The sequence below is a fragment of the Pectinophora gossypiella genome, chromosome 11 (genome assembly GCF_024362695.1).
Source record: "Pectinophora gossypiella chromosome 11, ilPecGoss1.1, whole genome shotgun sequence".
Lineage (NCBI taxonomy): Eukaryota > Metazoa > Arthropoda > Insecta > Lepidoptera > Gelechiidae > Pectinophora > Pectinophora gossypiella.
The window spans coordinates 14,125,781-14,150,773 of NC_065414.1; the positions used below are offsets into that span (position 1 = coordinate 14,125,781).

General features: G+C 39.6%; 1 protein-coding gene across 1 annotated transcript; it reads right to left on the minus strand.

Annotated features, from left to right (window-relative positions):
* Positions 1–16,407: 16,407 nt before the first annotated feature.
* Positions 16,408–23,304, minus strand: LOC126370612 (chymotrypsin BII-like). Its single transcript, XM_050015574.1, has 8 exons — positions 23,206–23,304; positions 22,009–22,030; positions 19,735–19,888; positions 19,298–19,455; positions 18,611–18,694; positions 17,470–17,564; positions 17,198–17,267; positions 16,408–16,582 (listed from the first exon to the last, which is right to left on the minus strand). The coding sequence occupies exons 1-8, from the start codon at positions 23,251–23,253 to the stop codon at positions 16,515–16,517; spliced, it is 699 nt and encodes a 232-aa protein (XP_049871531.1). The 5' UTR covers positions 23,254–23,304; the 3' UTR covers positions 16,408–16,514.
* Positions 23,305–24,993: the final 1,689 nt, after the last annotated feature.

Genomic DNA, 24,993 nt, shown 5'->3' on the forward strand with positions numbered 1-24,993 from the left:
TTCACACCCCACCTGCTTTCACTGTGATTAGACATTTAAGCTGCCTTTCATTGAATAAACATAAAAACTCAAAAAGTGTGAAATTGTTAGACAATCATAGCAAATAACTTTGAGCGTGATTACCACGAGAATAAGTCATGAGCTGTACATCTCACGACTCGTTTCTGGATTTCTTTTAAGTTATACGTAAAAGTAAGTTATAGATATTTATTTTATCTATTTTCTATTTATTTATTTTTCAATAAAGTAAATATGTGGTATATTAAACACTAATATTCCATGCATAATCACTTAGTCACTATATTCCAATTGCATATAAAAGTAAAATCGATTTGTTCATACAACACTTTTCGGAACTTTCAAGCTAAATATCTTGAAAACGTGACGCTTTAGAGCATAGGTTCATTAAAGCTTTTTTGTGCAGAAAAGTGCCCCCTATCGATATGCACAGGTTTCATCGTGCGCCGCAGTTTTAAAAAATCCGCTAGGTGGCGCCACCAGGCTATGCCAGCCTCCATAGAGAAATGTTCAATGCCCTTTTTAGACGTGTTGTTTTAGATTTGTGCTTAAAATTGACGTGTATTCCATATATGCTTGTCGATTACCCCTCCCTTTCCTTTACGGCGAATAAGAAAATGACAGATATAACTTAAAATAAAATTAGATGGTATTTACAGGAATTAGCACCATTGTCGTCTTAGCACCACAGTTGGCTCGACCGGCCTCGTTAAGTATGAATCCGTCGCTTTTTAGTAGTCATTCAGATTTGGTCGGATAACCAGCCGTTGTTTACATATTTTGGTTTTTTGTTTATATTTACTTAATGCGTAACATTTGAAGCTCAATATTTTCACCATATATTTTTGACTAAAGGCACAAGATTTTGGTTTACACCTACACATCTGGGATTGTGCCAGTTCCTTGTATTTTGCCGTCAAAGTTATGACACCATCGTTTTTACTTTTAGCAAGATTATTCAAAAACGCATGCATGAACATTTTTGAAACTTTGTATGGTTATTATTAGCGTCAAGAAAGACCGAATACAGTTTTCAGCGAAGTTATGCCTTGTCTCATTTAGGCGCTGCGATGTTTTTTCGGGTTTTCATAAAACCGCGATAACTTGAAAACTATAAATATTTTCTAAAATCTAATTGGGGCACAAAGGGGCACACATTAAGAGCTACTCGCGTATGTTTATTCTACAGGGGCACATGCAATGGTTTTAGAGATATACTATTCATCAAAACGTTACTCCAGCAGGAAATGCAATATCTCGAAAATCTGAAGGGGCACAGATTTTATTTTTGGGGGCACATTTTGGCACACATATAAGCTATCTGGCCATGCACAGTTTTTCTCTCTCCGATCATTCGTTTAGAATTTTCCTGCTAGAAAAACGTTACCCCAGCAAGAATCGTTTTTTCGATTTTTTTTCGAAACGACAGGGGGCACACATTTTTTATGTGGGGGCACATTTACAGCAGATAAGGCACCAACTATACGTTCTACTCATATAACTCTAGGAGATACTTTCTTGTTGGGGTAACGCACACCCACCCGTCATGTTGGTCTAACAGAAAGCTCGGTGAGGTGTGGGTACTTAGTCCATCTTGCGATGGATGTACCTCTGACTACCCCAATTGGGAATATAATCGTGAATTTTTAATATAATTAACTTATAACTATTTCTATGTTAATAAATATTGTACTCCTGAAAAGGTAAACTATAGAGAATGTAATATAGTTATACAATAAATGCATTTACTTTGATTTTTTTTTTGAGCTTTTGTTATTATGGTCTCCTGTTGTGGCCACAACCAGCGGCTGGCCTTCAGCCTGACATTGAATGACATTTTCGTTTCGATTCTTACAGTGTTACTACAAAACACAAACTAAAAATAAGCTAGGTTTGGTTATATTTCGCGCCACGAAAGAACTCGGCGGATTTTAATGAAACTAACTTGACAAGTCATAATAATTCTATGCAGAATCTGCGACAGTAGCGCCGCGGCCTTCGGGACTTCATTCGTATACGGATTATATTTTAAACATAGTTTATCTTTTAGTCTTCGTTTTGTAGTAATACTGTTATAGTTTATGTACTGTTTGTCTTTCTTGATATGCTCGCTTCTTGTTTCTGAATGAGGCACTTTCCAGCCTAATTATAATCTAATTAATTATTATCCTAATTCGTCCCCCAAAAATATAGATGTCGTTGTCGAGATTTAACGTGTAATTAAGGGTACTTACTCAAAAATACAATGTAATGGCAGAAACATAATATACAGGGTGATAGTGACACCGTCCCGAACACTGCCGGAGATAATTCTGAGTAATCTGAGTTAATATTAAGTGGAATTTCCATCTCAAAATTCATATTTTTTTTTATTTTCAATTCCAAACTTTTACGATTGAAAATTCCACTTGATATTAACTCAGAATCATGAGCTGAATCATCCCCCTCAGTTGTCGGTACGGTATTACTAACGCCCTATACAGGGTGTTAGTGACATCGTAACGAAAACTTTGAGGGGTGATTGAGGCCATGATTCTGAGATGATATCAAGTGGAATTTTCCGTCGCAAAAGTATGGAATTGAAGATAATTAAAAAAAAAACACAAAAATTTTCAGGAATATTCAGACTGAAAATTCCACTTGATATCAACTCAGAATCATGGTCTGAACCATCCCCCTCAGTATTCGTTACGGTGTCACTAATACCCATACCTACTTGTATGGCTACCGTATGTACTTGTGTGGGGTGTAAGTGACATCGTAACGAATACTGAGGGGGATGATTCAGCTGATTATTCTGAGTTAATATCAAGTGTAATTTTTCATCACAAAATTATTGAATTGAAAATAATTTAAAAAAAACTAAAAAAAACATGAATTTTGCGACGAAAAATTCCACTTGATATTAACTCAGAATCATGGCCTAAATCATCCCCCTGAGTATTCGTTACGATGTCACTAACACCCTGTATAAAATTAATTGTTTCTTGATATACCTATGGAATACATTATGTATAGAATGATATTGCCACCTGTATTCGTTATTTTAATCAGAATAATAATGGGTAGAAGTTGTAATTTTGCCTGGGTGTAATAAAAATAGTCATTATTTATACCCAAAAACAAAGATAAAAGATACATTTGTCTGTCATGAAATTAGAAAGTTAAACGAAGGATATTTTTATAGATACTGTTTTTGAGAAACGTAACGTGGAAATTCCCTCTTTAATATAATATTTTGTCTATTTTCATATTTCGTTTTTATTAACATCATGCACGAGCCGTCGACAATGAAGTCCGGTACATCCACATTCCCGAAGAATGTGTTTCGGAGGTATGTTACCTAACCTGTATTGGGATTTTCCTTTCGCGATTTGGAATATCAGACAAGCAGTCGCTTCTTTAAAAACCGGACCTGGCAATTTTTCAGGTTAGGTAAGCGGACCCCGGCAAAACCATATAACGCATAAATTGTGGACACTTTGTCTTCACTTATTATGACTGTCTGTTGTCCAAAATTAAATAAAAACGCTGGCTGCGCTACTAAGGGTATCCTAGTGAGATAGGGTTCTGACGCGATTATATTGACTTGTAAAACTTATTTATCCCCTTTTAAAAGCACTTGAAGATAACTTGTACATAGATAGAAAATCAATGAATGTAGACTTACGAAAAATATTTATGGTGCGTCGTATAGGAGGCCTAGGCGTACATGCCGCCGAAGGGGCAAATCCAGGATGTTTTAAAGAAAGGCCAAGTAAACAGTATTCTTTTTTTTTGACGTAACTTATTGTAGATTTGCTGCTGCGGTCGTTTTTTTTTTGTTAATTTTTTTTGACGTGACTTATTGTAGATTTGCCGCAAATGGCATTAACTACTTGGCCGGACAAAACTGCAGGCCCGATCTCTATCTATCCATCCATAGGGAAGGCCCGTGCCCCAGCAGTGGGGACGTTAATGGGCTGATGATGATGATAGATATATATAGATATATCACATAAAACAGATGTTTTATAATATAAATAAACTATCGACTCGATGAATTACATCGATAATCGAAAGTAGCAACACTAAATTGTGAAACTTATCCTCAATGAGCAATTTGTATGAGGAAAATTATATTTTACGTATCTCTGAGATTTGCCCAACTTGTGACAGTAAGTAAGTAGTATGAATGCACTACATTCATATTACACAATTAGAATACCTACTTATCCGAAAACATACATATACATAAAAAAGTCATTTTTTTATAAAAGTCACTGTGAGCTACGGTGGTAGCTGATGAATACGAAGTGGACTGTATAACTAAATGAAATGAAGGAACAACAGATACTTAGCTTTGAGAATTATTTAATATATTTTCACCAGTCACCAAAAAGCAAACGACAAGAAGTAAAACAAAATCAACATTCAAAACGTCAAAAAAGAATAAATATAAAAAACATAATATAAAAAGATTACAAAACCTACGAAGAGTTCGCAACAGTCACTTATTTCTGAAAGTACATACTTAACAGTTGTTCGTGGACAGGACTTCCCAGTAAGTAATGAGGATACTTGAGTTGGGAATGTCCCGCTACTTCCCTTAGGTCTTACTAAAATATTACAAGTTTGTAGGTAAATATTAAATGGTCTTAAGCTATGTATGTGTGAGTTTAGAGGTTGGATTTGGTTAACAATTTCCTTAAGTGTTTAGGACTACTCAGGAGATAAGAAGAAACAGATTCAACAAAAAATAAAAATAAAATAAAAAGTAGTAAAGTATTTGTGATGAAGTGTCCTTACGTTAAGGTGGATGAAAAGGAGAAGTGTTTGTGTGTGTAATAAAGTCAAGCCCGATTGTGAGAGTCTTCAAGTCTAGATTTTTTTAGGTAATTTTTAGGTAAGCCTGATCCCTAGACCACATGCTTCCACGTGTGAGGAAATCCACATTCCCGAGAGGTATGTGACCTTACCTGTATTGGGCAGGTTGGAAGGTCAGACAGGCAGTCGCTTCTGTAAAAAAACTGGACCTGGCAATTTTTCAGGTTAGGTAAGCGGACCCCGGCAAAACCATATAAGAGAGGAAAGTGAATGTGGTCCAGTGTGTCACCGGCTTGCTTCTCAAACGGGGAGCGCCGGTTCGAACCCGGAGCGACTTGCACCAATAAAAAAATATATATTTCAGACAGATGACCATATTTTTATTATTATTTATTTATTTAGTTATCACTAATACGAGTGAAGACTGCATAAGCCATGTCAGGGGCCTTTGGCGGCTCAATAGTAACCCTGACACCGACACCAGGGTTGATGAGGTTGGTAATCCACCTCATGGCACAACCCACAAGATAGAAGAAGACTAACAGGAGTCAACTACGACCACTATAGACGGCGATGCGGCTCGCCACCGATCACGCGGTGCCTCTATGTATATCTCTGACTACCCGACATGGGATATATTTGTGAGCTTTTGTTATATTTAGAAGAAGACATACACATAACATAAACAGCCTATACGTCCCACTGCTGGGCACAGGCCTCCACTGCGGGTTGGTGGAGGTGTGTTTTTTACGGCTAATAGCCGGGACCAACGGCTTAAAGTGCCCTCCGAAGCACGGAATCATCTTACTTTTCCAGACAATCAGGTGATTCAAGCCTGGAAAGTCCTTACCAAACAAAGGACAGTCTCACAAAGTGATTTCGACAATGTCCCCATCGGAAATCGAACCCGGACCTCCAGATCGTGAGCCTAACGCTCTAACCACTAGACTACGAAAGCTGTTGGAAATTGGGTATGGAGGTTTGAGACCTATGGAAGAACAAGTTAGTTTTTACTTTGAAAACCATCCCCTGGGGGGATGAAAAGGGGACCATTGTGAAAAACTAAATATGTCAGCATCGGCTTAGTACACCGCAGCTATACAGCTATTATCGATCTCTGCACAGCAATTGTTACAATATGTATGTATGTACTTTACCAATTTTTGCTTCTATGCTGTTCTGGGAGCAAATAGAAAACATAGAACACGTTCAGCTGCTTGTCTTCCCGGGCATGTCGTAAAAACCGACAGAGGGATTGCGTCCTCTAACATGATGGACTAATGTTATGGGCGATAGGCTGATCCCTTATCACCATAAGGTTCATCATATCCATCTTAGGACTTCGTATCAACAGTGGCTGCAAGTTGTCTTTGATTACTTGTGGCTCTGCCCACCCCATTTGGGATTACGGGCGTGAGTTTATGTATGTATGTACTTTACTAACTTTCTTCTTCTATATTTTAGTGGATTACCAACCTCACCAACCCTGGTGTCAGGGTTATTATTGAGCCGCCAAAGGCCCCTGACATGACTGATGCAACGACTACATACTTGTCTTCCGAAGCACGGATCATCTTACTTTCGGACTATCAGGTGATCAGCCTGTAATGTCCCAACCACACTAGGGTCTCTAATTTTTGTGATATGTCCCCACCAGGATTCGAAACCGAGGCCTCCGAATCGTGAGATCAACGTTCAACGACTGGACGACAGAGGCCGTTATACCAAGTTTATTGACACTACACATACTCACTTCACTTTATGTAGATGTTGTTATATCATTAAGGCTGGCGGAGGAACAATACCAGAGGTCGTGCGAAGCCCCAGGGCTCCGTGAAGCAAACTTTGAGTAACTCCGGCTTATACTAATTATGTATAAGCACTTAACACTTACTTACTCTGAGTAAAAGCGTTATGTAAACCTAGCGACGAATCTCTTGACCTCAATGCGGTAGTCACTAGGCCAGCGTGTTACTTAGACCGACGTACACTTTGCCCGTATTCCCAACCGGGGTGACCAAAGTCACGATTTACTAGGAGCTCACTATAAAGGAGCTACTACAAAGATCGCAGTCTTATCGTGTGCCGCCTAACGCGTAGGTGTGAACGAGACAGACACTCCCCGACGACCCGATTACTCTAGCTAAGACGGCCGTCTTGGCGTTTGTCTCGCTCTTCATCAAGTTTAAATACGTTAAATGGACAAATAGTTGTACTTTATTGTGTTCGTCAAGTTTGGTATTAAATTATATAGAGAGAATTGCTGTACATCCAAATCCCCTGGTAGTTGCGGCTTCCGAATACATCCCGCTTAGGGACGGTACTGAAAAGTATCGGCGTCCGAAGGACGTAATATACGATCCCGATGAACCGATTACTCTAGCCATAGAGGAGGCCAATCAGCTCGCGACACCAAACACTTCAGAACCCCGATACCGACCCCGCCGGCTTATCGCTATCGACTCACTAGGGTCGATTATTTTTTTTTAATATTCTTCCTCTCAAACGACGCCCTGAGCTGAGGTTCTCGCCCAACTGGGCACCCTCAGGCCTGTTGTCTAAAATTTTGAACCGGGTGAGAGCCTTCAGCGTTCCCCATTTGTCCGGCCAAGTAGTTAATGCCATCTGCGGCAAATCTACAATAAGTCACGTCAAAAAAAAGACAGACACTGCCGCGCGCTTTCCCTTACTCCTTAGCGCCTTATGGTCATTTAAAAGCACAGATATATTTTTTTGTTCTGTATTTAAGAGTAAGATGCTAAAGTAGGACCGTGCGGTAAATTCGTGCATGGCAAATGGCGGCCTTATCGCTTAAAGCGATTTCTTCCAGACAACCATAAGGATATAAGATAAGATAAATAAAATATTATTATCATCATCATCAGCCCATTAACGTCCCCACTGCTGGAGCACGGGCCTTCCCTATGGATGGATAGGGAGATCGGGCCTTAAACCAACACGCGGGCAAATAAATATTATAATTATTATAATAAATAAATAAAATATTATAATTCACTTTTTTTAACCAATAGAGAGCGCTGAGGGTTCTCACTCGGTCAAGATGATTTTAAGTGTATTCTTATTTTGTAAGCATGTAGTTAATGCCTCTGCGTGTGTGAAGGTTGTCGATTGTCGATCATTTTATTATATTTTTGTTTTGGTTTGCGGCCTGTAACCGCCAATATGTTGTAACAAAAGTGCGTAATGCTAGTAATAAAGTATTTCCACATTTACGCGTAAACCAAGCCGACTATTTCGAAATTCTATTTCGCTATATTTTTGGAATCGCTTTTGAAAGTTGATTCACTAATAAGTCCGTGGTAGGCTAGGATATAACCTGCAGATTGTGATGTAACATTTTTGAATACTCGTCAACGTCCTATTTTATGGGCACCTTTTGCGAGAACTAACTATAGGCTTAATACCTACTTGACACGATCTATTGACAGTTTTAACAGCTTAGCACCTGAGCACGATCTAGACCTGTTTTGTTCTAAAGTATCCATGATGCGACAAAAAAATGCGAAAACTTTCTTTGAGACACAAGTGACTTATTAGCCCTAGTTTGGGAACGTCAAATGTTTGTACCTACCTTACTTAACCTACTTTACTTAATTCTTGATTTTTATGATTGTAAAAGGGTAAATAACTTAGCCACTATTAGGTGGAGACTTGTAATTAGCCTTTAGTTATTGTCTGATGTCTGAGGCCGGTCATAGGATTTGTGACCACAAAAAAAAAAGTTTTCAACTCGAGCTCCTCCGTGCTTCGGAAGGCACGTTAAGCCGTTGGTCCCGGCTGCATTAGCAGTCGTTAATAACCATCAATCCGCACTGGGCACGCGTGATGGTTTAAGGCCCGATCTCCCCTATCCATCCAAAGGGAAGGCCCGTGCCCCAGCAATGGGGACATTAATGGGCTGGTGATGATGATTGTCTGATTATTATTTTAGAAAATGTATTTTATTTATTTATTTTATTTATTTATTTTTAGGAAGATTTACAGACAAATAACATTAGTGAATAAAAATGATTGCTTAACTATGTGCTAACAAAAAATCTCCACAGTTAATTAATATTAATTGTATGTAAATTAAACAGTTTTTGCTTATGCCACAAACTTAAATAATAATAAAACGAATGCACCTATTCGGTGGTTTAAACCGGTATAGGTGCAATAGTTAGGAACCAACTAGTCAACAAAGTAATGCTGTGTCATATGTTTTCTTACAGTTGATGTGCTTGTACAGAATAGGTCGATGTCAATTATACCCGAAATATCATTAAATTGCTTGATGGTGCGTAACAAGAAAGAGTTTCGCCTATAATTAGTTATAGCCATGGGTATACGTAGGATTGGCCGTTTCCTATATTTTAGTAGATCCGTACGAAGACTAAGCTTGGAGAGCAATTCAGGGCTATCAATTTTATTATTAGCAATGTTCATGAGATAGCAAATATCACTTATCTCTCGACGTATATATAACGGTAAAAAGTGATAGCGCTTGCAGCGATGTTCATAGTTCAGGGATGTCTGATGGGTCCTAAAATCCAAGAATCGCAGAAACCTCTTTTGAATCTTCTCAATTCGGGAACTGTAAACTTGATACTGCGGATTCCATATTTGACTTGCATATTCCAGATGACTCCGGACAAAAGCGCAGTACAGTATCTTGAGACATTTAATATCGTTGAAATTGGCTGACGTCCTTATTATAAAACCTAGAGCTCTGAACGATTTACTCAAAATATTATCAATTTGCTTGTCAAATAGTAGCTTATCGTCATGTACGACACCTAAGTCCTTTATTTCCCTAACTTTAGCGATTTTATTGTTGAGAATCGTATACCCAGATCCAGTAATAGATAGTTTACGCGTAAAGGACATATAAAAGCACTTAGAAACATTAAGATCAAGTTTATTGTTAAAACAGTATGCCTCAAATCTATCCAGATCGGCTTGTAGACCCTCTACATCAGATGTGCTCTCAACTGTTTTTAGAATTTTCATATCATCAGCAAATAGAAGAATTTTAGAATTTAGAAAACATGCGTTAATATCCATAATAAATATAATAAATAATAGAGGTCCCAATATACTGCCCTGCGGAACACCAGAGGGAATTAGCATCCACTCAGAGGTATAACCCTGAAGAACAACCGCTTGAGAACGGTTTTCAATATAAGATACAAACCAACGAAATAGATCGCCATGAATCCCTGCTAAAGCCAGTTTATCCAGGAGTATAGAGTGGTTTATCCGATCGAAGCATTTACTATAGTCGGTATACACAACGTCTACTTGTTCGCGACGGTCCATAGCTTCAGTAATAAAATCGTTAGCTAGAATCAGATTTGACACAGTAGAGCGATTCCTAAGAAACCCGTGTTGCTCATCACCAAATGAGGATTTTAGTGCCGCGTAGACTCCAGTATACACTATTCTTTCAAAGATTTTCGCAAATAGACACAGCTTTGATATTGGGCGATAATTTTCAATATTAGATTTATCTCCTTTTTTATGGACTGGGGTAATGAAGGCTGATTTCCACAACGCTGGAACAATACCTTCCGTAAGAGACCGCTCAAACAGTATACACAGGGGCATCACCAAACTTTCAGCACACTCGATAATAAATTTTGGTGGTATAGAATCAGGGCCACCTGACTTTGAGAGATCAAGAGACTTTAATAGTCTTAGTACTTCTTTGGGGCTAACCTCAATTCCACCTATACTGGAACAGTAGTTGCATTCCCCGACCTCACCCGACGTTATATAATCGGTTGAACTCGTACTAGTCTCAAGGAATGTGGAATGGAAGTAAGAAGCAAACAAGTTACTGATGCCTTCACCAGTATCCGCCGACACATCCTTGTACCGCATGATATTAGGAAATGTTCCCGCCATTTTCTTGCTCTTAACGTATGACCAGAATTTTTTTGGGTTTTTTACTATGGAGGATTGTATATCAGCCATGTATTTTTGGAAACAGCTCTTTTCTAGCTCTGATGCTCTCGATCGCAAAATAGAAAAAGACAAGTAATCGTAATTGTTTTTATATATTCTATACTTATTATGATACTTAAATTTCTCCTTTAGGATTTTAATTAGGGTCGAGTTGTACCATGGCGGGTATGTATTTTTTCTAATAGGTTTTAGTGGTATGTATTTGTCTCGACATTCGTACAGTTTATCATAGAATATACCGACCGCAGAATCTAAAGAATTAGAGCGCAAACAGTCGTTCCAAGTAATGTTATTAAGGGTAGTATTTATAGCCTCGTAGTCACCCTTACTATAAATAAACTTCCTCTTAGGGACATCATGTAGTGTGTATATTTGTACAAATTCAGCCATAAGGTACAATGACTTATGGTGTTTGTCCTCGGGTACTAAGGGCCTATCACATGCTTTAGTAATAACAAGACTATTAGATAATACTAAATCTAAGATACGTTGGTTAACATTACTTTCACCGTTGTATTGGGACAAATTACATGCCGCCAAGGTATCCAAGAAGTCAACAACGTGATCATCCGCGATATCCGAGGGTACCATTTCTGCACCGTCACTAGACCTAGTCCAAGTTACACGATCGTGTAGGTTAAAATCACCCATTATGATAAAAGTATCAGTGGGGTGTGATGTAATCAAATCACTCAGTTTCTCTGAAAAGTTCTGTAATTGCGTGTTCAAATTATTCCCGCCTTTTTCATTACATAGGTACAATGTACAGATGTGTATTTTATACTCTATTGATGGTTTGATATGTTTAATAGAAACAGTAACCCATATATCCTCTGCAGAGCTGCTCCATTCCGGCTTTTCCACAACATTTAAATCCCGCTTCACTGCGAGAAGTACCCCCCCGCCCATCGTCTGGCCTAATCGGTCATAGCCCCGATCACGTCTCCATACAAGGTATCGCTCATCAAATAATTCACTATTACCTATACTTTCGAGGAGCCATGTTTCGGTTATAGAAATAATGTCGAATTCACTCAAGCATACACTTCTAAATAAAGTACTAGTCTTCGTACGGAGCCCACGGGCATTTTGATAATATAAACTAAGTGGCTTAACCATTATTGATATTCAAAATAGTTACTAAATGGAAACTCGATTTTATAGGCAAATAATAATATTTAAACAAGAAATAAAGGTAGTTAAATAGTAATTCATTACACAGAGTTGAACACAATAATATCAAATTACGATCATTGAGAGTGAGCACTTTCAATAGAAATGTATTTAATATAAAGGACATCGAGCAGCTATGCGATGACGCATACCGGTTCCGAACGGTCATTAGCAACATGCACTTTTGCAATAGATGAGTTACGCGGAAAGCAATAAATGATAAATTGGCAAGGCAGGCTCCATGTAGGTAAGCACACCAACCGAGTAGATTATAGTTCATACAAAGGAAGAGACACAGTAATAGATGGAAAACATTGAGTTCACTATACTGACCTGTGGTTCCAAAACTGTTTGCACCATGATAAATTGTTAGAAGAGTAATACGAAATAAAAATGTTGTAAACAGATAACACTTGACGATTAATGGTTTTACACTAGTTTCACCACATCCTTTTCCGCTTTTATTAAGAGTATGGGAGAGGTGTCCGTCTTCCTTGCGTAGATCTTGGCATGTTTTACCCGAACATAACGAAACCCCCGCTCATTGGCCGTCTTCTTAGTTTTAGCGAGCAGTAGTTTATTTTGAAGTGTAAGGTGGTCATTTACGTATATTTGCTGACTCCCAGAAAGCCCAAACATTGGGGGCACAAGAGCGGCTTCCTTCAACGTTGCCCTAGCAGCTGCCACAAAGTCTTCTTTAGCGTATCTGTTATTGAAGCAGGCTATAATCGGTTTGATCTGTTGGTTTTGATCCCGGGACGGCACTCGGGCAATGAAATTAATTTGTGCCTTGGATATAGGATAATTAATTTTCTTGCCAATCGCACAAATTAGTTCAAATAGGTTCTCATTCTTAGTTAGTGGTACTCCTTTTATCTCCACATTGTTCATACGAGACCACTGATCCTTTTCTATGCAGTCCTGCTCCAATTTGTCCAATCGTCTGTGGACAAGATTCACTTGATCAGAAACTTTCTCTACTTGCGAGAGACGGGCTTCGAACTTGGTAATTTTGGTGTCCAAATCCTTTATCGAAGTATTAGCGTCGTTGACATATGTCTTCAGGTTATGCAGTTCTTCTCTGAGACCCTTCACCTCGTCGGTTAGGCCCTCGAGCGGCGCCATCTTGGCAGCAAGAGCCCGTAACTCCTTGAGGACGGTGGACTCCGTATCCGGGAGCGGTGAAGGTGGCGAGCTCTGAACCTGTTGATTGTTCTGCTTGCAAGTGGGACAGCGCCAGGTTGACTTCTTTTTCTCACCCAGCTTCCTATACCCAACCTCCGTAATAGCAGCACAGTGATAATGAACCATTCGGTTACACACACTGCAGTGAGCACCATCAACGAGGTTTTCCCCACAACTTGAGCAGGTAGTCGTATCCATGTCGAAAAGTTTGAGAAGCGATGGAAATAGGTAAATTTTTAACAAATTGTTTACTGTACTCGACCGTTTGCCAGGAGGCTTACGACGACAATGGTATATGGCCATAACTCTTCCTCAAAATAAATATATAAAATAATCCTTACATGTTTGTTACCACTCTATAAATTTCCTGATAATAATGACCCTCAAAGATGGCATAAGAAAACCAGGGGGTTAAAATGGCCACATCGAAGCAATTCATCTAAGAAAGCAATGTTGCAATTTGACATTTGCACATATAAAAGTAAGTGCGCAATGCAAACAAATGTCAAATTGCAATATTGCTTTCTTAGATGAATTGCTTCGTTGTGGCCATTTTAACCCCCCAGCTATGCTCCAAAGTGACAGCAAACATTTCAAGGTTCCCCAGCTGACTTCTTCCCACTCTGCATTGCCATTATGTAAAAAATAATTTATGAATATTTTATGATTACTTTACAAGGAAATTTTGAAGTTAAAGACTTACTTACAGTTCTAATGATTTTTATTTACCGGGTGTTAGTAACATCGTAACAAAAACTTTGAGGGTGATTCAAACCATAATTCTGAATTGATATCAAGTGGAATTTTAATTTTAACCCTCTAATTTCATGGATAACAGACATATTATGCATCTTTTATCATTATTTTTGGGTATAAATGATGACCCTTGAAAATGAAGTTCTTGATTAAAAATAAATAAGTTAAATTGAAAAAAAAAGATGTATGTCGTAAGTTTTAGATCTGTCTTTAAATATACTTTATTGCACTTAACAACTAGTTACATCACAAACAAGAAATGGACGTTTACAAGGGTGGACTTATCTCTAAGAGAGATCTCTTCCAGCCAACCCAGAGGTAGTATTAGAGTAACTGCGGAAGAATAAAAAGAGGTGCAATATATTAAATACATTATAATAATTATATCTACATATAAAACCGTTTAAAAATATATATATATTTAGTAATAAGAATTTCATAATTTATCTTGAACCTAGTACACGACCCAATTGGGGTAGTCAAAGGTACATCTATCGCAAGATGAACTAAGTAGGACACCTCACTGAGCTTTCTGTTAGGCCAACTTGATAGGTGGTGTGCCGTATCGCCATCTATAACGATCCAGCCATTGTTTTAAGTTTGCGCGGTTATTATCATAATTAAAGCACATAATAATGGGGGTCCCCATTTAAACGCGGTAAGAACCCGTTATTATGTGCTTTAATTACGATCCAGCCAATTGCATTAGTGAAAACTACACTTAAGATGCATTAATAACTCATTCCTGCAAGTCCGATACCGTGTCACAGCAACTTATTTGACAAAGAGCATTCAAAGTCTAACTAAATGTCAAATATATTAATGTGAGAGGGTTCTAAAGTGTGTACTTAATAGTGTTCGTATTTCATTCTGACCACTTTCACCTCTTGAGGATAAACTTCTCTCACTCGTGCGGGTTGTGAGGTCAATAACCGGCCTTCTCAAACCTGGTGTCAGGGTAACTGTCGAGCCCTCAAGGTAATTGTTGAAATCTCAGACTCATGTGACTATACTTACTGCCGTCCGAAGCGCGGATCATCTTACTTTCGGACAATAATCGGGTGATCAGTCTTCAATGTCATAGAATAAGGAATACTACGTATAGAACGGCACCAGCTCCCCACCAGCTTCTGAGCTAGGTTTACCTCACCACCCTCGGACATAGTTAAGACTTGAATCGTATGGCGTTAAACGTCACTCACACATACGCGTGGACGATAATGTCAATGTGTAGTGCCTGTGTAAAACGAGGTTGTTTGTATGAAGTGTCCGGGGTGTGGTAATGTCCTAACCAAACTAGGGATCTCGATTTTTGTGATACCTATGATTCGAAACCGGGCCTTCCGGACTTCCGTGAACCCGACATTCAACCATGGGACCATAGAGGCCGTTATTGAGGATAAATAGTCCGATAGCTTATCTGCCGGGAGAGTAATACCTAAAGGCGATAAACAAAACTGCAATGAACCTCAATGCGAATATTCATCACGGATGCCAATTACTTTTTACTTCAATTTTTCTTTCTAGATCATGGTTTGAATGGTACCGCTATACAATATTCTTGATATACGACTTATTGTAGATTTGCCGTATATGGCGTGAACTACTTGGCCGGACAAATGGGGAGCGCCGAGGACTCACTCGGTACAAAATTTAAGACAACATGCCTAAGACGATCAACTAGGCGTGAAACTCGGGGCAGAGCGCGTCAGAGATTAAATCATCGACCACGCGGGCGGGGTCGATATCGAGGTCCTGAAGTGTTTGGTGTCGCGAGCCGATTGGCCGCCTCTATAGAATAAACCACGCAGGATTGTCTCGACACCCGTTCCTTATCAGCAAGTGATGAAACCGCTTCTAATTCTTTAAATCTGTTGGTAATGCCACAGAATATATATATGGTTATGGTTGCGTGCGAACGGCCAAGGTCAGGCTTGTCGCGAAGAGACCTCAATTCACAGAGCAGTTAGTCTACTTTCTTGTTCTGACATAACTAGTAACCGCGAAACTAGAGGCATAAGGTTCGTCATGTCGTGGTATAAGAAGACCAGGTATGCTCAATCCTATGACAAGCCGCCATTGCTTGCCTATTGATGACGTAAGTGTTACCATTCAATTGGTATCTCCAACATTCTAAGGACGTAAATTTTATTATTGAAAATTAAATTATTTACTGACTAATATATTTAATTACTTACTATTATAAAAAATATTATTTAAGTAATTATTAGATTATTATTATTATTACGTAAGTCTATAAAAATCATTAAAACTGTACGTAAATTTTACTAAAAGTACAAAATTTCCTTGCAAAGTAAATTTTTGAATTTACTAATATACTATGGGCACTTTACCTACTTAGTTCATCTTGCGATAGATGGACCTCTGACTACCCCAATTGGGATATAGTCGTGAGCTTATGTTGTCTTTTCAGAGTCCCGATCCGTCATGGTGGAAAGCACATGCCCGTGCTGATAATAATTCCAAAATAAAAGAAACGTGTTTTATTTAATTAAATCTTTTATTGATGTTAATGTTATAACTATATGTGTCGCTCTACGAAGAGCTCGGCTACTCCGTCCAAGGCGTGTGTAGCTAGCTGAATTTCTTTAAGCGCTAAGGGTCTCTCCAATGATGATCTGGATCCAGTCGCGGAAGACGGCGGGGCTGATGAAGGCTGTGTGAAAGATTTTTTATTAAAGTTTTGTTTTCAAAGCTAAGTGTCCCCTAAACCTGATTTTTCATAACATAAGGGTGTTTTTTTTTCTTTCTTTTTTCTTCTGACTTCCGCGGCCTGCGATGCGTTAATGACACATAAGGGACAATAAGGGTGTTAGTGACATCGTAACGAATACTTTGAGGGATGAACTCAGAATCATAGTCTGAATCATCCCCCTCAGTACTCGTTACGATGTCGCTAACACCCTGTAATATACCTAATAATAGGTTGCCAAAGAAGATATCTTCTGTTGTGTGGGTTGTGAGAATGATCACCACCCTCAGCAACCCTGGTGCCAGGGTTATTATTTAGCCACCAGGCCCTCATGACTCATGTAACGACTACGTACTTACAGCAGTAAGCAGTAAGCAGGACCAACGGCTTAACGTGCCTTCTGAAGCACATACATCATACTTTCGGACAATCGGGTGTCAGCCTGTAATGTCCTAACCAATCTAGGGATCACAGTGATTGTGTCCCCACCGGGCTTTCAACCCGGGTCCTCCGGATCGTGAGCGCAAAGCTCAACAACTGCACCACCATTTATGTAATCTAAATAAAAGGGAAACTTACTGCCGCTCTCTCCGGACACCAGGATACCGATCTGCACACCATCGCTTACCAGGGGAGCTCCGTTGTCGAACTGAAAATGCCACAACAAACGTTATAAGTAACGGGAATCGACCAGAAATTGCTGTTTAGTAATAAGGCCGCCTATTGCGCTTATTTTATCCGATTGTACCTCTCTTATATCTATTTGTGCGATAAACGCTGTTGTGTCTTTGATTGATTGTTTGATGAAGCAGGACGGTGTTGTCCAATGTCCAGCGCCTATTGGTGCATACCTGGGTAGTCTGGCCATCCTCGCTCTGTGCCACGAAGGAGATTTCGCCAGCACCGCTCAGGGTCACGTCGAAGCAGCTCAGGACCTCACCAGGACCTGAACACATCCCGCAGAAAGTAAACAAAACAATTTCTATAGTATTACTCACAGAATAGGAGAAAGAGGTTTATTTATTTATTTCACATTTAAATAGACATTACAGATAATCCAAATCGACAATGTATGCAATCTATTTACTAACATACTTACTTTAGACTAATATTAGTGAATTCCGCCGACGAACATGTATATGACGGCGCATCGATTGTGGCGCCAACTAGTTTATAGGGCGAGAGTGAAGGCACTCTGGCGGAACGTCAAACTGACAGCGCGCCACAGTCAAATTCTAGTGGTTGTTGCACGGAAATTGACAGGCACAAGGACCAAGTATTTGAATGGACAGATAATATTTTAGAATGACGATGAAACTATCACAGCTCGCTTTCTTCCCTATGTCTAGAACGTCAGTGGTTCCACTTTTGAGACGTTGTGGTAGCCAGCTGGATACCAAACCTGCTGTTAGTTTTTTAGTATTTTGGGACGTTATTTTAACTTTTCATATACAAAAATATCTGTGAAATAGTTATTCATTATGAACCATGGCTTGCGTAGCCATTGGTTGTGAGAATGGCTGTTGTAATGGAGAGCGATCAAAATAATGTCTCTCCATGGGTAAGTTATCGACCACATAATTCATATTTGTGTGCAAGAAATACATTACATGGTCTGGTTTTTGTAAAGTTTATTGAACCTTAAATACGATGCAGACGCATATTTTCAGCAAAGCCGTCACATTTGTACAAATAATTGATTTCACACATCACGTTAATCAGCTTTGACAGATCATGTACTCAAAGTAGAGTTGTCCTTTGATGTCGATAACATAATATGTTTTAATGTAACATCTACATGTTGTGTTATTCTATTCTAATGTCTTAAGTACGGTGGCACCACTTCTAAGATATTTATTATATGAATAAAGGTATTTTTTACCGGTCATTGGCTCACGAGTCGCGTTAGTGGTTCGCGACCCTTAGTTTGGGAAAGCCTGGTATAATCGCGCGGGCTCCACTTATAATTTAAACGACATAATAAGAACAAACCGTCTTCCAAAGCTCCGAAGCCGCAGAAGTTGGCGGTTTCAGGCAGATCTAGGCTGCTGGCGAGGGATACTGGGGCGATGTTCTCTGCAGATGGTCAAAAAAGTATAATTACTTATACAAAAATATACCAAGACATTCCAGAACACAATTATTTGTTTTGTGTCGTGACTTATTGTAGATTTGGGACGGACGAATGCGGGATCGCTGAGAGCTCTTACGAGACAAAACTTAAGACCTAAGGGCGCTCAGATGTGCGCGAACCGAGGCTCAGGGCAACGTCTTGAATCCTCTTAATTAATGGACGTAATAATCATTTATGATCCCAACATTCATAAAATTAAAAAACCATAACATAACATAAAAAAACTATACATCCCACTGCTGGCCACAAGCCTCCCCTCAATCAACCGGAGAGGGCATGGAGCATACTCCACTGCGGGTTGGTGGAGGCATTTAAGCTCGAAGCCCGAGACCAACGGCCTTCCGAAGCATGGAAGACACATAGTTTTTCGGACAACCTAAATCATCTGATTTAGCCTACAATGTCCTAGCAAAACAAAGGACAGCCTTTCAGTGTGATTTTCGACAGTGTCCCCATCGGCAATTAAATCTTGAGCCCAATGCTCTTACCACTAGACCACGGAGGCTGTTTCACAAATATTGTAAAATTATAGTAAGTATACTAACCATTGAACTGCACGACGCGGTTGATGCTGACGAGAGCGACATCTGTCTCGACGCGCCCAGGCGCCCAGTCGGGGAACACGCGGACCACAGACGTCTCCGTGACCAGGGACGGGTTGACCACGTTCACGGCGCCGTAACGGACCCAGATGAAACGGGCACTGACAAAAACATAAACATAATATACGTTGCCTGAAGATGTTCCGACGCTGGGCAAAACAATATACCTATACTTAGCATAATCCACCATGCTACTAGGCTGGTCATGGGCGGATCCGTGGCCACCGCAATTTTAACTACTTAATTATCTACGGAGATAATAAGTAATATAAAAGTCACATACCCCCTCCCTTCAGTATGACTACACACAACATATTCAAAGTATTTCGGATTTCATCCACAAATGTAAAACAGTATTTTGAATTTTAGAATGATCGTACTTCTCGACACAGGAGCCGGTGGTGAGCACCCAGGACTGGCTGATGAGCGAGCCGGCGCAGGAGTTGAGGAAACCGCTGGTGGCGACGGCCAGCCGCAGGTGCACCAGCCAGGGGTTCTCTCCTAGGGCAGCGACGGCCTTGTTGCTGGCTACAGCTGGAGATGCAAGGTTGGGTTAGAAACTTTTAGCGCCTGTGTCTTTTGATAAATTGGCCACTGGCAACCTAATCCCTGTCAGAGTTTGACCAATAGCCATGCGACGTTATCCATGTAGATAGCATTGCCTGCGTCCATTGGTCGAAGCCCTCGATATAATTAACGCCGAGCCCGGTGCTGTTGCTTTGCAGAGCTTCCTAGTTAAGTGGCGCATGCCAAAATCTTCAAGTCATAAGAAGGTAAACTACACAGGCCAGGGGCCTGTTTTATAAAACTTACAATTGTAAATTACAATGACAATTTGATGTACATTGCGGAGTGTGTGATCACGAATATTTTGCAGTTTCATATTAGCCACGTAATGAACATCAAATTGTCGTTGTAATTTACAATTGTAAGTTTTATTAAACAGGCCCCAGGGGGTTTAAAAAGGCCACATCGAAGCAATTCATCTAAAAAAGAAATATTGCTGTTTGACATTTTGTTTGCATTGCGCACTTACTTTTATATGCGCAAATGTCAAATTGCAATATTGCTTTTTTAGATGAATTGCTTTGTATGTGGCCTTTTTAACCCCCTTATGGTCTTAGATAATAATGAAAGCTCGGCTAAGTCACCAGCCCGTCAGAGCATAATGCCGTAGAAGATAAGTAATAGAGTAGAACGAATAGAATAGAAGAATAGAAATTGTTTATTATAAAAAGGACGCCACACACAAAAAATAAAATCACTTAAAAATTTTCACAAAACAATTACAAAAAGCGTAGAGGATGTTCATTAGAATGATCATAAGGTCCTCCTCAGTATTTGTTACGATGTCACTAATGCCTTGTATATTTTCTTCTTTACTCCACCAGAGAAGACTGTATTTTATGTACTATAAAAACAATAGATAAGCGTAGTTCAAGTAAGTAATCAATTAGTTTTACAACCAGCCATTCAATCGCAGGAAACATGCTTTTGCCTAGCCTGCAGGTGCTCGCTTCACCTAATTAAGAGTTACTAAGAAACGTGTCTCTGTTACCGATTGGTATACAATACAAACATTCCTACCAGGCGACATAATGATACATAACAGTGCAGTCGTCTTCTTCTATCGTGTGGGTTGTGAGGTGGATTACCAACCTCATCAACCCTGGTGTCAGAGTTATCTACTATTGAACAACCAAAGGCCCCTGACGTGAGTCATGTTTCGAATACATTACATCAGTAAGTAGTAACTGGGACCAACGGCTTAACGTGCCTTCCGTGCACGGATCATCTTACATTTGGACAATCAGGTGATCACCCTGTAATGTCCTAACCAAATTGGGGATCACAAAGTGATTTTTGTGATTTGTCCCTACCGGGATTTGAACCTGGGATCTCCGGAATGTCAGCACAAAGCTCAACCACTGAACCACAGAGGCCGCGCCGCAAATATAAATAAGTAAGTACACAGATTTTCTGCGACACTATCGCTTTCACTTTTTATTTTAAACTTAGAATCATCTTTAGCCTTCCTTTTGTACTAAGGTCATAGAATAAGGAATAATACTAAGTAATACCTAAAACTAATGGTACTACCTACCTAAGTAATATAATAACGGTTAAATTAGACATTGTAATTGGCATGGCAGCCCTCAGACAACACACACACACAATTGCGCCTGTTGATAATGTCAATGTGTACTGTCTGTGTAAAACGAGGTTGTTTGTTTGATATACTAGGTTAAGCTTTCTGTTACTAACATAATATGGACTGGTTTCCGAAATAAATATTTAGTATTTGAATTTTGAATTTTATTTATTTATTTTATCGTTTATTGCAAACTTTACAGCATAAAACTACAATATTAACAACTTAAGATTACATACTTATACAGCCAATTAAAAAGTTTGACAAATCAAAATAGGTACATATTATAAAATAATGAGAGCGAATATAATGTAAATAATAACAATGAGAAAATGAGGCAGACAAAATGTTGCACAAGGTGAAGTGGATGCAGATATGTACATATATGTATTGTATGATGTGTGTTTGTATGAGTTGCAATTGCAATTTGAATTTGAAGTGTCCGGGGTGTGCTAAGGCGGTCTTTGTTGATACACACAATAAATCTGATGTGTATACTTACTCTGCACGCCAGTGCTACGACCCTAAAACAAAAAGAAACAGTAAGTACAGTACATGACGTCACCTCAATATTATAAATTATAATCCATATTACTTAATCATTTCAATTCTAAAAACAGAGATAATAATTTATTAATACATAATCTGTGTGAGATATAGGCACCTGGCGTAGTGAATTAAATTCTGTAAAGTAGTTATCTTTGTCAACTCAATATCAATAAAAGAAATGTGTAGAAGTTAATGACGACATGGAGAAAAGCATCAGTTTATTTGTATAAATAAATAAATCAATTATACAAATAAACTGATGCTTTTCTCCATGTAGTCATTTTACGTTCGCCTCTTACTTCAATAGGCCGAGTGAGATGGTGGATGAGTTCCGATAGAGACCCAGACCTCCGGGGTAGAACGAATAACTTGCCCAGGGATATGGGTAAGGCGTCAACGATTACAGAGGCGGAAATGGGAGCCATCGGTACGAGAATGCAAGGAGCAAGCCACAGAGACTGATAGAGGGCATCAGTAACTGTCAGTACTATTCAGAGGCGGACGACAGGAGTCCTAGTAGGGCTTTGGAATAGACTACTCTGGGCGCCATCTCACTCGCGTCAGACAGAGTACTGCGGGGTGGAAAGCAAGAGGGAAACCTCTGCCCTATTTTTCCCTAAAAAAGTAGCACGGAGAATGCTACGCCGACAAAAGCGTGGCTCTTAAATTTATGAGTGAGTGAGATAGAGATTGAGGAGCTCGGTGGCGCAGCGGTAAACGCGCTCGGTCTGCGATTGTTGAAGTTAAGCAAGTTTCGCAAAGGCCGGTCATAGGATGGGTGACCACAAAAAAAGTTTTCATCTCGAGCTCCTCCGTGCTTCGGAAGGCACGTTAAGCCGTTGGGCCCGGCTGCATTAGCAGTCGTTAATAACCATCAATCCGCACTGTACCCGCGTGATGGTTTAAGGCCCGATCTCCCTATCCATCTATAGGGAAGGCCCGTGCCCCTGCAGTGGGGACGTTAATGGGCTGATGATGATGATGATGAGATAGAGATCACGGTATTTCTACTACTAGGTATGATCCCGAGACACCCCTTTGGCTTCATCCATTCAATATTCGTTCATACTCGCCGGTTTAGAGTAGGTACTCTTGATCCGACTGGTCTTTTCACCATGAGAATAAATACATAAATCTTTCTGCTACTCACCTGCACAGCCACAGCAACGCACAACAAAATTAAAGCGAACCCTTTCATTGTCAAAGTCTGCTACTCACTGAGTGACCACTAATTACAAATGGCTAATTACTTCAAATGTTATCTACTTATCCTACTGATACGTCATTGACAAATTTTAATCCCTTTGATAACACAGGTGACGATTTTCAAATCCGATGGTAATTAAATTTACATACATACATAAACTCACGCCCATGTTCCCCGAAGGGGTAGGCAGAGCCACAAATAATCGGAACACCATTTGCAGCCACTTTTGATACATACTCCTAAGATGGATAATGATGAACCGTATGGTGATAGGGGATCAGCCTATCGCCCATATAGATTCATCATTTTTGGTAGGACGCTTTCCCTTTGTCGGCTTTTACGACATGCACGGGAGGAGAGGCAGCAGAACACATCATCATCAGCCGTACGACGCCCACTGCTGGGCATAGGCCTCCCCCAAGATCTCCACGACGATCGGTCCTGCGCTGCCCGCATCCAACGGCTTCCCGCGACCTTCGTCGTCCAGCAGAACACATTCTATGTTTTTTCTTCACTCCCAGTTCAGCTGAGGAGCTAAATTTCTTATAAGTACTTAATCACTCTTTATGCGCTTTACTCACATGATGCGTGTGTGGCGTTTCTTACTATCCTAAGAGCCCTATCTCATTAAAACATCGTGCATACCTGATACCTGGTTCTTGTTGGTTACGCAATCAACAGGGAGCCAGGAGTTACAGTTGATCTAATAAAGCGACATTGAAGCAATTAAAAAAGCAATATTGTTATTTAGTATTTGTTGGCATTTAGTAAGCCGCTAAGGAGTTAGAAGGAGAGCGCGCGCTGCCTGTCTCCCTCTGGCGCAAAAAAAAAAAAAAAAAAAACAAAATAAAAATACTCAGAAAACCAACCTTGCTCTCTGTTCGATTGGGGATGAGAGCCCCTATTTGCGTCGCTGCAGTGGGCGATATTGTATGTTATTTCTTTTTTATACTAACACTAGAAATAAGTCATTTACTAACACATATTAGTCAATGGCTACTTGTAATAAAGATTTATTATTAAAACTACAAGTGATTTCAGAATAGTCACCCAAAATCGCGAACGCGACGGATACAGATTAAGATTTATGTAATCCGATGATAAATGGTACATATACAAGTATTAATGAATTTGGGAAGTCTAAATAATGACGAAAAGAAGATTAAATGATAGGGTTTTTACAGCAAAAAATGATATCGTTATTTATTTCGAAAAAATTACTAAAGTACAATCATATTAATAGGTTAGGTAGTTAGGATGCAACAAATAATTGCAATAATTATTGAGATAAATAACCTACCTTTTACGTTTTGTGTGCGAACGATGTGGCAAAAAATGCCGCGCTGCTATAGGGCTCTATAGCCATCGGCGGCGCTGCGGGAACCCGTAGACTCACAAGTGCTGCAACAATCATCTACGATAGATGCTGTGGCCAATGATGATGATGAACCTACCTATATTTTAAAGGATTGTTCGAATTGCAATGTTATAGTCGTCGAGTCGAATCTTAATATAGTTAAATTCTTATAATGGGAAGCGAACCTGTTGTCGTAAACAGATTGACGTTTAATCCTCAATTGCCATCAAAACGTAATTCAGCCGTTTATTCCACTCATAAAAGTAATATGATTCCGTGCAGAAGACACTGCCGAGCACCTCCACCCGCAGTAGAGCAGCGTGTTGGAATATGCTCCATACCCCATCCGGTTGATCGATGAGACCTATACCCAG

Excerpts from the sequence above, each read along its gene's own strand:
- LOC126370612 (XM_050015574.1), bottom strand. The coding sequence starts at position 23,253 with ATGAAAGGGTTCGCTTTAATTTTGTTGTGCGTTGCTGTGGCTGTGCAG. Across the intron at positions 17,565-18,610 it reads CTTCGGAGCTTTGGAAGACG|GTCCTGGTGAGGTCCTGAGC; the intron begins GTTTGTTCTTAT and ends GGATGTGTTCAG. Across the intron at positions 16,583-17,197 it reads GGTGTCCGGAGAGAGCGGCA|CCTTCATCAGCCCCGCCGTC; the intron begins GTAAGTTTCCCT and ends TCTTTCACACAG.